The sequence below is a fragment of the Eriocheir sinensis genome, chromosome 16 (assembly GCF_024679095.1).
Source record: "Eriocheir sinensis breed Jianghai 21 chromosome 16, ASM2467909v1, whole genome shotgun sequence".
In the NCBI taxonomy this organism is placed as follows: domain Eukaryota; kingdom Metazoa; phylum Arthropoda; class Malacostraca; order Decapoda; family Varunidae; genus Eriocheir; species Eriocheir sinensis.
In genome coordinates, this window is record NC_066524.1 from 10,275,648 (window position 1) to 10,292,167 (window position 16,520).

At 43.3% G+C, this 16,520-nt stretch overlaps 1 protein-coding gene across 2 annotated transcripts in view; it reads left to right on the forward strand.

The window, feature by feature from the left end:
- Positions 1 to 14,110, forward strand: part of LOC126999270 (sodium-dependent dopamine transporter-like) — a 59,014-nt gene extending 44,904 nt beyond the window's left edge. The window contains exons 8-13 of one of the 2 annotated variants that reach the window (XM_050861667.1): positions 917 to 1,029; positions 2,477 to 2,617; positions 3,773 to 3,872; positions 5,542 to 5,648; positions 6,577 to 6,753; positions 12,926 to 14,110. In XM_050861667.1, coding sequence (XP_050717624.1) covers positions 917 to 1,029; positions 2,477 to 2,617; positions 3,773 to 3,872; positions 5,542 to 5,648; positions 6,577 to 6,753; positions 12,926 to 13,024 — 737 coding nt within the window. In that variant the 3' untranslated portion in view covers positions 13,025 to 14,110. The remainder of the gene's footprint in view (positions 1 to 916; positions 1,030 to 2,476; positions 2,618 to 3,772; positions 3,873 to 5,541; positions 5,649 to 6,576; positions 6,754 to 12,925) is intronic. The other variant, XM_050861668.1, reaches the window with a different exon arrangement.
- The last annotated feature ends 2,410 nt before the right edge of the window (positions 14,111 to 16,520 follow it).

Consider the following 16,520-nt stretch of genomic DNA (forward strand, 5'->3'; position numbering starts at 1 on the left):
ATGGGTTGGGTTGGTTTGGGTTGGGTTGAGTATGGGTTGGGTTGGTTTGGGTTGGGTTGAGTATGGGTTGGGTTGGTTTGGGTTGGGTTGAGTATGGGTTGGGTTGGGTTGAGTATGGGTTGGGTTGAGTATGGGTTGGGTTGGTTTGGGTTGGGTTGAGTATGGATTGGGTTGGTTTGGGTTGGGTTGAGTATGGGTTGGGTTGGTTTGGGTTGGGTTGAGTATGGGTTGGGTTGGGTTGAGTATGGGTTGGGTTGGTTTGGGTTGGGTTGAGTATGGATTGGGTTGGTTTGGGTTGGGTTGAGTATGGGTTGGGTTGGGTTGATTTGGGTTGGGTTGAGTATGGGTTGGGTTGAGTATGGGTTGGGTTGGGTTGGGTTGGGTTGAATATGAGTTGGATTGAGTAAGGGATGGTTTAGGTTCGGGTTGGGTTGGTTTCGGTTGGGTTGAGTATGGGTTGGGTTGGTTTCGGTTGGGCTGCGTATGGGTTGGCTTGGCTTGGCTTAGGTTGAGTATGGGTTGGGTTGAGTGTGGGTTGGGTTGGGTTGGGTTGAGCCTTCTTCCCTACTTCTCTCCTTCGCTCTTCCCTTTCTCTTCCTTCAGTCAAAATATCTCTCCCTCCTTGCATTCTTCTCTTCTCCCTCTTCCTCTACCTCCCCTACATTTCTTTCCCCTCACATCCAACTCTCTCTCTCTTCTCTTTCCTCTGTTTCATGATTCTCTCTCCCCTCTCCTCTTCCTCCTCCTCTCCTAACTTTCTTTTTCTCTGTCATTCTCTCCTTTCCTTTCTCCTTCTCCTCCTCCTCCCTTCCCATTCTCTCCCCTCATATCAAACTATCTCTCCTTCCTTCCCTTCCCCTCACCTCCGTCTCCCTCTTCACCCCCTCGCCCCTCACCCCTCCCCCGTCTCCCTCAGGCCCCGGGTTGGTGTTCCAGGTGTACCCCGAGGCAGTGGCCACGCTCCCCGGGTCACAGGTCTGGTCCTGCCTCTTCTTCCTCATGCTCATCGCGCTGGGCCTCGATTCCGGCGTGAGTATGTAGCAGTCACCGCTGAAAGCCGTGTGCAATGTTTTCGTCTCCCCTCGTCTTGTGTCTCCTGTGCCGTCTATGTATTTTCATTGTCGCTGTCTCGCCTCCCTGTTGTCCGTGTTGCATCATCAATGTTAACTTCTCTTGTTATTCGTTTATCTTCTACTGTCTGTCCTCGACCTCCTATTGTTAACTCAAACATATTGTTTACTACATACACTCCCATTCCAATGTCATTCACACTACACTACATCTTCACAAACACATATACATTCAACCACCTCTTTTATGTGTTTTGTATATGTCAATGACCTGTGTGACTGACCTGACGTGACTAGCTCTTCCTTGGTGGCGTATTAGCATGACCTACTGACCTGTTTCTCTGACTTTGTAGTGTGGCTTGATGATTCACTGGTGCAATAATGTGACCTACTCCTGACCCGACCTCTGACCTGCCTCTCTGAACTGCCCCTCTCTGACCTGCTGATTGGACTACCTCTTCCTATGACCTGCAATGACCTGATAGTTTGACCTGATGACTTTCTGGCGTTACAGTGTGACCTGGTGACCTGCCCTTCAGACCTTCCCCCTCTAACCTGCCTTTGACCTGCTGATGGGACTAGCTCTTCCTTTCTGGCGTATTAGTGTAACCTACTGACCTGTTTCTCTGACCTGGTAGTGTAGCTTGGTGATTCGCTTATCCCTCTAACCTGAACTTTTGACCTGATGACGGGACTAACACTTCCTATAACCTGTAATAACCTGATAGCTTGACTTAATGACTTGCTGGCGTAATAGTGTGACCTGCTGACCTTTCCGTGTGACCTGCTGATAAGTGTGACCTGATGACCTGCTTTTCTATGACCCACTGACCTCTTTTCGTCCATCTAACGTGCTTGTACTGTGACTCAATGACCTTGTATACTGTAACATGATGACCTGCGTACAATGACCTTTGACCTACTAACCTTTTTCTGTCCATCTAATCTATTTATACTGCGACTTGCTTGTAATGTGACCTACTGACCTGCTTGTATACTGTAACACGATGACCTGTGACCTGCTGACCTCTTTCTGCCCATCTAACCTGCTTGTATTGACCCAGTGACCTGCTTGTATACTGTTCACGATGACTTGTGATCTGCTGACCTCTTTTTGTCCGTCTAACCTGTTTGTTTTGTGACCTTCTTGCACTGTGACCTACTGACCTGCTTGTATACTGTAACACGATGACCAGTATCCTGCTGACCTCTTTCTGTCCACCTAAGCTGCAGTTATTGTGACCTGCATGTAATGTGACCTAATGACCTGCTTGTAAACTGAAACACGATGACCTGCCTGCAATGACATACCTTGACCTGCTTGCAATGTGACTTGATGGCCGACCTATAATAGTGTAACATGATCTGCGTGATGACCTTCCGTGACCTACTGCTGCCCTGCACAGATGGGCGGGCTGGAGTGCGTCATCACGGGCTTGATGGACGAGCTGCAGCGGACCTTCGGGAGGCGGGTCATCCGGCGGGAGGTGTTCACGGCGCTGGTGGTGGGCTCCTCCTTCCTCGTGTCCATCACCAACTTCTGCCAGGTGGGTGATGACTGGTGGTGGCTGTGGTGGTGATGGCGATGACTGGTGGTGATGACTGATAATTAATGACTGGTGATGACTAATAGTGGTGGTGGGCTAGTCCTTCCTCGTGTCCATCACCAACTTCTGCCAGGTGGGTGATGACTGGTGGTGGCTGTGGTGGTGATGGCGATGACTGGTGGTGATGACTGATAATTAATGACTGGTGATGACTAATAGTGATGGTGGGCTAGTCCTTCCTCGTGTCCTTCACCAACTTCTGCCAGGTGAGTGGTGGTGGTGGTGATGATGGTGGTGATGACTGATGACGTGGTGGTGATGACTGATGGTGTGGTGGTGATGACTGTTGACTGGTGGTGATGGTAATGACTGGTGTTCACGACGCGGGTGGTGGGATCCCCCTTCCTCGTGTCCATCACCAACTTCTGCCAGGTGGTGGTGGTGCTGGTGGTGGCGGGGTGGGGTGGGGGGTGACTGGTGGTGTTGGTAGTGGTGAGGGTGGAGGTGGTGGTGGTGGTGGTGGTGGTGGTGAAGATTAATGACAGTGATGATGTGGTGACGAATGGTGATGACTGGAGGTTGTGATGATGTATTGATGATGTATTCATATATTCAAGATTGTCTATGTATGTATGTATGAATTTCTATATGACAGTGTGTATCCTTTATTTGAAACTGCGTATGTTTGTATGTATGTATGTATGTAGGGTAGGCGGTGGCTGAGTGGTTAGCGTGCGGGCCCCACATTCACCGCACCATGGACGACGTCGGTTCGAATCCCCACGCTACCACCTGGGATTTTTCAGTCGCCGCCGAGTGGCCTAAGACTACCCACATGCTGTCCAGAAGACCACCCATCAACCCGGACTCTAGAGGAAACCGTCCAAGTGAATCAAGAATGAGTTCCGGGGGGCAGCATGAGCCAAGCATAAATGGCGCCACTATAAAAATTGCCTGCGCCATAACGGGCATGGGCCGACCACCAGGCCCCTGAAGAAAGCCTACCGGTGCCTCAGGCGAAGACATAAAAAAAAAAAAATGTATGTGTGGTTGTAATAAATGGTAGTCAGTTCATCTATGTGTTGTATGGCTGTGTGGTTTTATTATGTAGGTGTGTATTTGATTTCCTCTTGTATGTGTATGTGTATGTTTCAGGGCGGCATCTATGTGTTCCACTGGCTGGACACATACTCAGCGGGCATCTCTCTGCTGTGTTCCGCCCTGTTTGAAGCTGTGGCTGTGTCCTGGTTCTACGGTGGGTGGCCTAATCTCTCTCTGTCTCTTTTCCCCGTGTCCTTCCTCTTCTATGATCTCTTTTATCATGTGTTCTTCTTTCTCTGTTCTTTCTCTTTTATCATGTTTTTTTCCAATTTTGTTATGTGTCCTTTCTTGTGTCTTTCTTCTCTTTTATGTGTCCTTTCCGTGTTTTCTCTTCTATCATGTGTTTTTCCCTGTGTCTTTCTCTTATCATGTGTCCTTTCCCTGTGTCTTTCTCTTATCATGTGTCCTTTCCCTGTGTCTTTCTCTTATCATGTGTCCTTTCCCTGTGTCTTTCTCTTATCATGTGTCCTTTTCCTGTGTCTTTCTCCTATCATGTGTCTTTCCCTGTGTCTTTCTCTTATCATGTGTCCTTTCCCTGTGTCTTTCTCTTATCATGTGTCCTTTCCCTGTGTCTTTCTCTTATCATGTGTCCTTTCCCTGTGTCTTTCTCTTATCATGTGTCCTTTCCCTGTGTCTTTCTCTTATCATGTGTCCTCTCTTCCTGTTTTTCTCCTCCACTGTTTTTTAATTTTCCTCTCTTCTCTTCCTCCTTCTTATTCTTCTCTTTCTTTTATTTCTCCCTCTGTGTATTCTTCCTGTTATTTTCTCTCTTATCTCCGTCTGGGTTATCTATTCTCCTTTATTCTCTCATATCTCCTTCTGTTTGTTTTTTCTTATTCTCCTTTTCTCTTTATCTCTACGTTCGTGTGCTGTTCTTACTCTCCTTTCTTTCTTATCTCTTCGTTTTTTGCGCTCTCCTTCTTCTTCTCCTTCTGTCTTTTTCCTCTAGTTTCCTTTCTTTCAATCCACTTCGTCTTCTTTTCTTCTATCTGTGTTCTCGTAATTTTCCTTGTTTTCTTATCTTTGTCTATTATCTCTACTTCTGTGTACTCTTCTCCTTCTCCTTCCATCTCCTTCTCGTTTTCTCTCTCCCCTTTCTCCTCTTACCCCTCTTTTCCTTTATATGTTCTTCATCTTCTTTTCCTCTGTCTGTGTTCTCGTAATTTTCCTCGTTTTCTTATCTTTTTATATTCTCTCTACGTCTGTGTACTCTTCTGATTCTCCTTCTATCTCCATCTGGTTTTCTCTCTCCCCTTTCTCCTCTTACCCCTCTTTTCCTTTCTGTGTTCCTCCTCCTCCTCCTTCTCCTCTTCTTTCTCAATTATTCAGTTGGTCATTCAGTCACTCAGTTTATCTTTCCGTTTTTACATGTTCTTGAATCTCATAGTAGAAGATAAATGTATAATAAATAAAATCAATTAGTCAGTCAGTCAGTCAGTTAGTCAATCAGTCAGTTAGTCAGCCAATCAGTCTGTCAGTCAGTTAGTCAGTCAGTCAATCAGTCGGTCAGTCTTCTAATAAATCAGTCAGTCAGTCAGTCAGTCAGTCTTCCAATAAACCCACCAGTCAGTCAGTCAGTCAATCAGTCGAACATTTAGTCATTCATACATTCCATCACTCAGTCAGTAAGTCACACAAACATTCAGTCAGCGAGTCAATCAAATCAGTCAGTCAAATAGTCACTCAGCACATCAGTTAATCAATCAGCCACTCACTCAATCCCTCACATACACAGGTTCAACCATACACACTCGCCCCTTCCTCCCTCACACACTCGCACCCCCTTACATACTAATCGTTCTTCGTGGGCGTCCCTCCGCCAGGCCTGCGTCGGTTCTGCGCGGACATTCAGCACATGCTTGGCTTTCGGCCGCGGCTGTACTGGCGGGTGTGCTGGAAGTTCGTGTCCCCGCTCTTCATCCTCATCACAGTAAGTCACGTTGCCTTCTCTTATTCCCGAGAGGTTCACATTTTGGTGGTTTTGATCCTCTATACATCTCCCTTCCTTTGTTCCCTATACCCAAACGTTTTCCCATCCCTTGTTCCTTATAGTTTCACATTCTTGGTTAGGTCTCAATCCTCTATACATTTCCCTTCCCTTATTCCCGAGAGGTTCACATTTTGGCGGTTTTAATCCTCTATACATCTCCCTTCCTTTGTTCCATATACCCAAACGTTTTCCCATCCCTTGTTCCTTATAGCTTCACATTCTTGGTTAGGTCTCAATCCTCTATACATTTCCCTTCCCTTATTCCCGAGAGGTTCACATTTTGGTGGTTTTGATCCTCTATACATCTCCCTTCCTTTGTTCCCTATACCCAAACGTTTTCCCATCCCTTGCTCCTTATAGCTTCACATTCTTGGTTAGGTCTCAGTCCTCTATACGTACATTTTCCTTCCCTTATTCCCGAGAGGTTCATATTTTGGTGGTTTTGATCCTCTATACATCTCCCTTCCTTTGTTCCATATACCCAAACGTTTTCCCATCCCTTGCTCCTTATAGCTTCACATTCTTGGTTAGGTCTCAATCCTCTATACATTTTCCATTATTCCCGAGAGGTTCACATTTTGGTGGTTTTGATCCTCTATACATCTCCCTTCCTTTGTTCCTTATACCCAAACGTTTTTCCATTCCTTACTCTCCATAGTTTGACATTTTTGGTTATTTCGATCCTCTATACATTTCCCTTCCCCTATTCCCTATATCTTCACATTTTTTGGTTATTTCGATTTTCTATACATTTCTCTTATACATTCCTATAGTCACACATTTCCCTTCCCTTATCGATAGCTACATTATATCCCCGTTTCTCCTTCCTCCCTGATCCCTTTAACACCTTCTCCTCCTCCTCCTCTAGATCTTGATCGGGCTCCAGATCCAGATGTCGGACCACCTGGAGTACAACGGGCCCACCATCTACCAGTACCCGCGGTGGGCCGAGGCGGTGGGCTGGTGCGTCACGGCGTCCTCCATGGCCATGATCCCCCTCTGGATGGTCATAAGCATGTGCAGGCGACGCGGCACTTGCAAGGAGGTGAGTGGGCGGGGGTGCGAAGGGGAGGAAGAAGGGGGAGTGTGTGGGAAATATACAAAGAGTCATATTCTTAAACATTTCGTCTCCCAAGCACACACATTTCACAAGGCTTTCGTAGTCAGTCAGTCAGTCTTCCAATAAATAAATCAAGTCAGTCAGTCAGTCAGTCAGTCAGTCTTCCAATAAATCAGTCAGTCAGTCAGTCAGTCAGTCAGTCTTCCAATAAATCAATCAGTCAGTCAGTCAGTCAGTCAGTCTTCCAATAAATCAGTCAGTCAGTCAGTCAGTCAGTCTTCCAATAAATCAGTCAGTCAGTCAGTCAGTCAGTCTTCCAATAAATCAATCAGTCAGTCAGTCAGTCAGTCAGTCTTCCAATAAATCAGTCAGTCAGTCAGTCAGTCAGTCTTCCAATAAATCAGTCAGTCAGTCAGTCAGTCAGTCTTCCAATAAATCAGTCAGTCAGTCAGTCAGTCAGTCAGTCTTCCAATAAATCAGTCACTCAGTCAGTCAGTCAGTCTTCCAATAAATCAAGTCAGTCAGTCAGTCAGTCAGTCAGTCTTCCAATAAATCAGTCAGTCAGTCAGTCTTCCAATAAATCAGTCAGTCAGTCAGTCTTCCAATAAATCAGTCAGTCAGTCAGTCAGTCAGTCTTACAATAAATCAGTCAGTCAGTCAGTCAGTCAGTCTTCCAATAAATCAGTCAGTCAGTCAGTCAGTCAGTCAGTCTTCCAATAAATCAGTCAGTCAGTCAGTCAGTCAGTCTTCCAATAAATTAAGTCAGTCAGTCAGTCTTCCAATAAATCAGTCAGTCAGTCAGTCTTCCAATAAATCAGTCAGTCAGTCAGTCAGTCTTCCAATAAATCAGTCAGTCAGTCAGTCAGTCAGTCAGTCTTCCAATAAATTAAGTCAGTCAGTCAGTCTTCCAATAAATCAGTCAGTCAGTCTTCCAATAAATCAGTCAGTCAGTCAGTCAGTCTTCCAATAAATCAGTCAGTCAGTCAGTCAGTCTTCCAATAAATCAGTCAGTCAGTCAGTCAGTCTTCCAATAAATCAGTCAGTCAGTCAGTCAGTCTTCCAATAAATCAGTCAGTCAGTCAGTCAGTCTTCCAATAAATCAGTCAGTCAGTCAGTCAGTCTTCCAATAAATCAGTCAGTCAGTCAGTCAGTCTTCCAATAAATCAGTCAGTCAGTCAGTCAGTCTTCCAATAAATCAGTCAGTCAGTCAGTCAGTCTTCCAATAAATCAAGTCAGTCAGTCAGTCAGTCAGTCAGTCTTCCAATAAATCAAGTCAGTCAGTCAGTCAGTCAGTCAGTCTTCCAATAAATCAAGTCAGTCAGTCAGTCAGTCAGTCTTCCAATAAATCAAGTCAGTCAGTCAGTCAGTCAGTCAGTCTTCCAATAAATCAAGTCAGTCAGTCAGTCAGTCAGTCAGTCTTCCAATAAATCAAGTCAGTCAGTCAGTCAGTCTTCCAATAAATCAGTCAGTCAGTCAGTCAGTCAGTCTTCCAATAAATCAAGTCAGTCAGTCAGTCAGTCAGTCAGTCTTCCAATAAATCAGTCAGTCAGTCAGTCAGTCAGTCAGTCTTCCAATAAATCAGTCAGTCAGTCAGTCTTCCAATAAATCAGTCAGTCAGTCAGTCAGTCAGTCAGTCTTCCAATAAATCAAGTCAGTCAGTCAGTCAGTCAGTCAGTCTTCCAATAAATCAGTCAGTCAGTCAGTCAGTCAGTCTTCCAATAAATCAGTCAGTCAGTCAGTCAGTCTTCCAATAAATCAGTCAGTCAGTCAGTCAGTCAGTCTTCCAATAAATCAGTCAGTCAGTCAGTCAGTCTTCCAATAAATCAGTCAGTCAGTCAGTCAGTCAGTCTTCCAATAAATCAATCAGTCAGTCAGTCAGTCAGTCTTCCAATAAATCAAGTCAGTCAGTCAGTCAGTCTTCCAATAAATCAGTCAGTCAGTCAGTCAGTCAGTCTTCTAATAAATCAGTCAGTCAGTCTTCCAATAAATCAGTCAGTCAGTCAGTCAGTCTTCCAATAAATCAGTCAGTCAGTCAGTCAGTCAGTCAGTCTTCCAATAAATCAGTCAGTCAGTCAGTCAGTCAGTCTTCCAATAAATCAGTCAGTCAGTCAGTCAGTCAGTCAGTCTTCCAATAAATCAGTCAGTCAGTCAGTCAGTCAGTCTTCCACTAAGTCAGTCAGTCAGTCAGTCAGTCTTCCAATAAATCAGTCAGTCAGTCAGTCAGTCAGTCTTCCAATAAATCAGTCAGTCAGTCAGTCAGTCAGTCTTCCAATAAATCAGTCAGTCAGTCAGTCAGTCAGTCTTCCAATAAATCAGTCAGTCAGTCAGTCAGTCAGTCAGTCTTCCAATAAATCAGTCAGTCAGTCAGTCAGTCTTCCAATAAATCAGTCAGTCAGTCAGTCAGTCAGTCAGTCTTCCAATAAATCAGTCAGTCAGTCAGTCAGTCTTCCAATAAATCAGTCAGTCAGTCAGTCTTCCAATAAATCAGTCAGTCAGTCAGTCAGTCTTCCAATAAATCAGTCAGTCAGTCAGTCAGTCAGTCTTCCAATAAATCAGTCAGTCAGTCAGTCAGTCAGTCTTCCAATAAATCAATCTAGTCAGTCAGTCAGTCAGTCTTCCAATAAATCAGTCAGTCAGTCAGTCAGTCAGTCTTCCAATAAATCAGTCAGTCAGTCAGTCAGTCAGTCTTCCAATAAATCAGTCAGTCAGTCAGTCTTCCAATAAATCAGTCAGTCAGTCAGTCAGTCAGTCTTCCAATAAATCAGTCAGTCAGTCAGTCAGTCAGTCTTCCAATAAATCAATCTAGTCAGTCAGTCAGTCAGTCAGTCAATCAGTCAGTCTTCCAATAAATCAGTCAGTCAGTCAGTCAGTCTTCCAATAAATCAGTCAGTCAGTCAGTCAGTCAGTCTTCCAATAAATCAGTCAGTCAGTCAGTCAGTCAGTCTTCCAATAAATCAGTCAGTCAGTCAGTCAGTCTTCCAATAAATCAGTCAGTCAGTCAGTCAGTCAGTCTTCCAATAAACCAAACAGTCAGTCAGTCAGTCAGTCAGTCAGTCTTCCAATAAATCAAACAGTCAGTCAGTCAGTTAGTCAATCAGTCAGTCAGTCAGTCAGTCTTCCAATAAATCAATCAGTCAGTCAGTCAGTCAGTCTTCCAATAAATCAATCAGTCAGTCAGTCAGTCAGTCTTCCAATAAATCAAACAGTCAGTCAGTCAGTTAGTCAATCAGTCAGTCAGTCAGTCAGTCTTCCAATAAATCAGTCAGTCAGTCAGTCAGTCAGTCTTCCAATAAATCAGTCAGTCAGTCAGTCAGTCAGTCTTCCAATAAATCAGTCAGTCAGTCAGTCAGTCAGTCTTCCAATAAATCAGTCAGTCAGTCAGTCAGTCAGTCTTCCAATAAACCAAACAGTCGGTCAGTCAGTCAGTCAGTCAGTCAATCAGTCAGTCAGTCAGTCAGTCTTCCAATAAATCAAACAGTCAGTCAGTCAGTTAGTCAATCAGTCAGTCAGTCAGTCAGTCTTCCAATAAATCAATCAGTCAGTCAGTCAGTTAGTCAATCAGTCAGTCAGTCAGTCAGTCTTCCAATAAATCAATCAGTCAGTCAGTCAGTCAGTCAGTCTTCCAATAAATCAATCAGTCAGTCAGTCAATCAATCAGCCAGTCAGTCAGTCAGTCTTCCAATAAATCAATCAGTCAGTCAGTCAATCAATCAGCCAGTCAGTCAGTCAGTCTTCCAATAAATAAATCAGTCAGTCAGTCAGTCAATCAGTCAGTCAGTCAGTCAGTCTTCCAATAAATCAATCAGTCAGTCAGTCAGTCAGTCTTCCAATAAATCAATCAGTCACTCAGTCAGTCAGTCAGTCAGTCTTCCAATAAATCAATCAGTCAGTCAGTCAGTCAGTCTTCCAATAAATCAATCAGTCAGTCAGTCAATCAATCAGCCAGTCAGTCAGTCAGTCTTCCAATAAATCAATCAAGTCAGTCAGTCAGTTAGTCAATCAGTCAGTCAGTCAGTCAGTCTTCCAATAAATTAATAGGTAGGAATGAAGGGAGAAATGCTGTGTTGGAAGGCTGTATCTGTGGTGTGCTGTTTTGTGAGCTCAATGGAGGGGAAGGAAAAAAGGGGTTGGGTTATGCAAGATAGACGACCTATAAAAAAGCACCTCTTTGGATTCTTTTTGGGAGCAGCGAGTGGCGGGCTATTTTTTTATTGTTGTTTACTTTTTTGTGCCCTTGAGCTGTCTCCTTTGTTGTAAAAAACAAAACAAAACATCGGCCTACCTACTGTTTCTGAGTGCCTGCTTGTGTTGCTGACTTCGGCGACTGATGTCAACAAATCGAGACTTATTAGCTAGCTCACTACTTAATAATCTTTATCATTTTTAATTGACATAGCATATAAATGAAGTGAGAAATATGAGTTAATAGATATGTGCTGGTTCATATTTCCTGGCAATTATCTGAAATAAAATAATGTATTCGGACGTCGTCTATTCAAGCAATCAAGTAGCAGGAAACTTGTCGTGGGAAAATGGCACTTCTGGGGGAGAGTGCATTTTCTTTTTTTTCTTTTTTTTTTTACAGCTAAGGAGACAGTTCAAGGGCGTCAAGAAAAATAAAAAAGCCCGCTACTTACTGCTCCTCAATAGAGGTCAAAGGAGTGTCCAAAAAGAGAGGTCAATTTCGGGAGGAGAGATTATACCTAGCTACCTGCCAAACCATCCTTCGCTAACGCCTTCCATTCCCCCCCCCCCCCACCACCATAAGTTCCGTATCTCAGTGTATCTACCTAACTACCTAACCTGCTTAATAACCTACTTACTACTACTGAAGTTCCGTATCCTTGAACCAAACTACCTAATTAACTACCTGACTAATTACCTAACTACCTGCCTACCTAGACCAAACCACTCCTCCCTCACCCCTTCTCCCCCCCCAGAAGTTCCGTATCCCTATACCTAACTACCTAACTAACTACCTAACTAACTAACCAACCACCTAATTAACTACCTAACAACCTACCTAGACGAAACCACTCCTCCCTCACCCCTTCTCCCCCTCCATAAGTTCCGTATTCCTGTGTATCTACCTACCTAACTAACTAACTACCTAACAGCCTACCTAGACCAAACCACCCCTTCTTCACCCCTTCTCCCCCTCCAGAAGTTCCGTATTCCTGTACCTAACTAACTAACTAACTAACTACCTGCCTAACAGCCTACCTAGACCAAACCACTCCTCCTTCATCCCTTCTCCCCCTCCAGAAGTTCCGTATTCCTGTACCTAACTAACTAACTAACTAACTAACCACCTAACTACCTGCCTAACAGCCTACCTAGACCAAACCACTCCTCCTTCATCCCTTCTCCCCCTCCAGAAGTTCCGTATTCCTGTACCTACCTAACTAACTAACTAACTACCTACCTACCTAACTAACTAACTAACTAACTAACTACCTAACTACCTAACAACCTACCTAGACGAAACCACTCCTCCTTCACCCCTTCTCCCCCTCCAGAAGTTCCGTATTCCTGTACCTAACTAACTAACTAACTAACTACCTAACTAACTACCTACCTACCTAACTAACTAACTAACTACCTAACTACCTAACAACCTACCTAGACGAAACCACTCCTCCTTCACCCCTTCTCCCCCTCCAGAAGTTCCGTATCCCTGTACCTAACTAACTAACTAACCCCCTAACTATCTAACTTCCTAACAACCTACCTAGACCAAACCACTCCTCCCACGCCCCTTCTCCCCCTCCAGAAGTTCCGTATTCCTGTACCTAACTACCTAACTAACTAACTAACTTACTAACTACCTGCCTAACAGCCTACCTAGACCACCCCTTCTCCCCACCAGAAATTCCGTACCTAACTACTTAACTAACTAACTAACCACCTAACTACCTAACTAACTAACTAACTACCTAACTACCTGCTTAACAGCCTACCTCCTCACCAGAAGTTCCGTATTCCTGTGTATCTACCTACCTTCCTAACTACCAACCTAACTAACTACCTAACAACCTACCTAGACGAAACCACTCCCTCTTCACCCCTTCACCTCACCAGAAGTTCCGTATCCCTGTACCTAACTACCTACTTGGACCACACCGCCTCTCCCTCACGCCTTCTCCTTCCCTTCCAGAAATTCCTGCTGAGCCTGACGCCGGAGGAGGAGCACCAGAAGGTTCTGCAGACGGGTGACGCGCCCTGCCTGGAATGGAGTCACTGGCTATACATCTAACAGACACCTCACCTGCCATGTCTGTTTACCTGTGTGTGTGTGTGTGTGTGTAGGTGTGCGCGTGCGGGTGTGTATCTTTCTATATCTGTCTGCCTGTCTCTGTCTGTCTGGGATGGAGTCACGGGCTCTACATTTACCAGACACCTTACCTGTCCTCACCTGCCCTGTGTGTGTGTGTGTAAGTGCGTCCGTCTAACTATCTATCTGTCGGTCTGTCAATGTATCTGGTTGTCTGTCTGAAGTCGATAAATCATGTTCTTACAGTCACTATGAATCCCAGTCACTTTCCAGTCACCCAAAACCGTACAGTCATTGCTTCAGTCATAGCGCTGCCAGTTAGTCCAACGTCAGCCATCCTGAACTCCATGTAAGGCGTGATTCCAGCCATCCAGTCGGTCAGTCAGGCAGTCAACCAGTCAGTCAGTCAGTTTTGCTTTTGTCGTGTGTGTGTGTGTGTGTGTGTGTGTGTGTGTGTGTGTGTGTGTGTGTTGTGTTTGCGTGCAGTAAAACTACTTTTATGATTATTATTATTATCATTATTATTATTGGTATTACTATTACTATTATTATTATTATTATTATTATTATTATTATTATTATTATTATTATTATTATTATATGACAGAAAGGACTGAGGGGGATGTCAAAATATATAATTATTATTATTATTACTATCATTACTGTTAATATAATTATTATACATTTCATTAATATTATTATTATTATTATTATTATTATTATTATTATTATTATTATTATTATTATTATTATTATTATTATCATTATCATTATTATTATTATTATGATGATGATGATAAACTCTGTGTGCATGTGTGTGTGTGTGTGTGTGTGTGTGTGTGTGTGTGTGTGTGTGTGTGTGTGTGTTTGTCTCTCTCTCTCTCTCTCTCTCTCTCTCTCTCTCTCTCTCTCTCTCTCTCTCTCTCTCTCTCTCTCTCTCTCTCTCTCTCTCTCTCTCTCTCTGACGTATATAATTATAATCATGGACACATTTAGATGAACACAGTAATGATTACAGATACATACAATATTTTACTAAGTTTCGTCAAATATGATAACAATATAATAATAATATGGTAATAATAATAATAATAATAATAATAATAATAATAATAATAATAATAATAATAATAATAATAATAATAATAGAAGAGAGATCAACGTTTAATTAATCGCCTTTTCTGAACACTGTGTAATGCATAGGAATAAATTTAAGCCTTCTCCCCCTCCTCCTCCTCCTCCTCTTTCTTCTATAATCATCCCCTTAGTTCATCTCTCTCTCTCTCTCTCTCTCTCTCTCTCTCTCTCTCTCTCTCTCTCTCTCTCTCTCTCTCTCTCTCTCTCTCTCTCTCTCTCTCTCTCTCTCTCTCTCTCTCTCTCTCTCTCTCTCTCTCTCTCTCTCTCTCTCTCTCTCTCTCTCTCTCTCTCAAACCACCCAACCTTCTCTCCCCATTCTCTCTCCTCCTCCCCTTCCTTCCTCTCACTCCTTCCCTCCTCCCTCCCTTCCCTTCCTCCCCCTGCCCATACCCTCCCTACCCCCCTACCATATACTGGCCAATTTGTACGCGCTGAGAGATTCATTTAAACGCCCTCAATATGTATTTCTTAAGAATAGGGAGATTACATAGATTTAGTGTATGTATATAGATTGTGGGTGTTTGGTAGGTGTAGGTGTTGTGTGTGTGTGTGTGTGTGTGTGTGTGTGTGTGTGTGAGAGAGAGAGAGAGAGAGAGAGAGAGAGAGAATAAACTTAAAAGCAAACAAGGCAAAAAGAAAGAACATAGAAAACAAACAAAGGAAAGAAAGAATAAAAAGAAATAAATTATGTATGTGTGTATGTATGTATGTATGTATGTATAAAACTCTGCGGTCATGGTACACACGCTTTCATATACTACTATTACTACTACTAGTCTACTACTACTACTACTACTACTACGACTACTTCTACCACTAATCACAATAATAATAATAATAATAATAATAATAATAATAATAATAATAATAACCTTAACAACAACAGTAACAGTGATAATAGTGAACGCTTTCCTCAGCATTATTCTTTTATTTACATTATTTTTTCACCGAGTTGCGAATGTTGTCACGTGACGTCATCAGCTGCAGGGGTCCAGATCCAAGATGGCGGTGGGTCCTCAGCTGACCGGCGTACAGATAGGCCAGTTAGCAGCCATGGGTAGGCGGGGTTGCTCTTCCTCCTCCTCCTCCTCCTCTTCTTCCTTTACTTTTTTTCTCCTCCTCTTCCTTCACTTCCTCCTCCTCCTCTTCTTCCTTTACTTTTTTTCTCCTCCTCTTCCTTCACTTCCTCCTCCTCCTCTTCTTCCTTTACTTTCTTCTCCTCTTCTTCCTTTTGTTCCTTCTCTTCCTCTTCCTTCACTTCCTCCTCCTCCTCCTCCTCCTCTTCCTCCTCCTCCTCTTCATCTTCTTCCTCCCGTTCCTCCTCTTCCTTTAGTAACTTCTTTCTTTCCTTTTTCTTCTTGTTTTGTTTTCTTCTTTTCTTCTGCTTCTAATTTTTCATCTGTTCCAATTATTATTATTATTATTATTATTATTATTATTATTATTATTATTATTATTATTATTATTATTATTATTATTATTATTATTACCCTTTTCCTCCTACTCTTTTTTTTCCTTCTGTATTTTTTTTTACCTCCTCCTCCTCCTCCTCCTCCTCTTTCTCCTCCTTATACACTATACATATATAATATTCTCGTGTATGTCATTTATAGTATTCGTCACTGCCAACCTATGTATGTATGTATGTATGTGTGTGTGTGTGTGTGTGTGTGTGTGTGTGTGTGTGTGTGTGTAAAAGCTCTTTCCTCCTCCTCCTCCTCCTCCTCCTCCTTCTCCTCCACATGTATGTTAAAAAGAAATATATATTTACCCTATATAATAATAATGAAACTAATAATAATGATGATGATGATGATGATGACGCCTTCAGTGGACGTCAATGTGGCATCAGACAAACAAACACAAAACATATATTATAACAAGCTGTCGTGTTGATGGTGAACAGGAATGTCTCGGTGTCTCGTTTGGTGTGGAAGGGGATGCTGAGAGGGGAGACAGTAACGGTGGGAATACACTCGCACAAGTATTTACCACTGCGCCCAAAACGGTGTATTCACTCGCTGTTTCTATACTATTCGTTAAGTGGTGATGGCAAGTGCTCAATGTGCTGCCAGCGTGGTGATGTTGTTGTAGTGTACGATATTTTGTGACGTCATAGTGCGGTAGTGTGACCTTTGGGTACGGTGTCTTGGGTTATGGTTGGACATCATGACGTTACGGTACGATATTGTGAGTTGCAGGTTTCGGTGTTATGGGTTATGGTATGATATCTCTACGGTCTGGTACGATAATGTCGGTGAAGCTACGATAGTGTGACGCTAGGGTACGGTGTTATGGGTTATGGTACGATATAGTGACTTTCAGATACGATAGTGTGAGT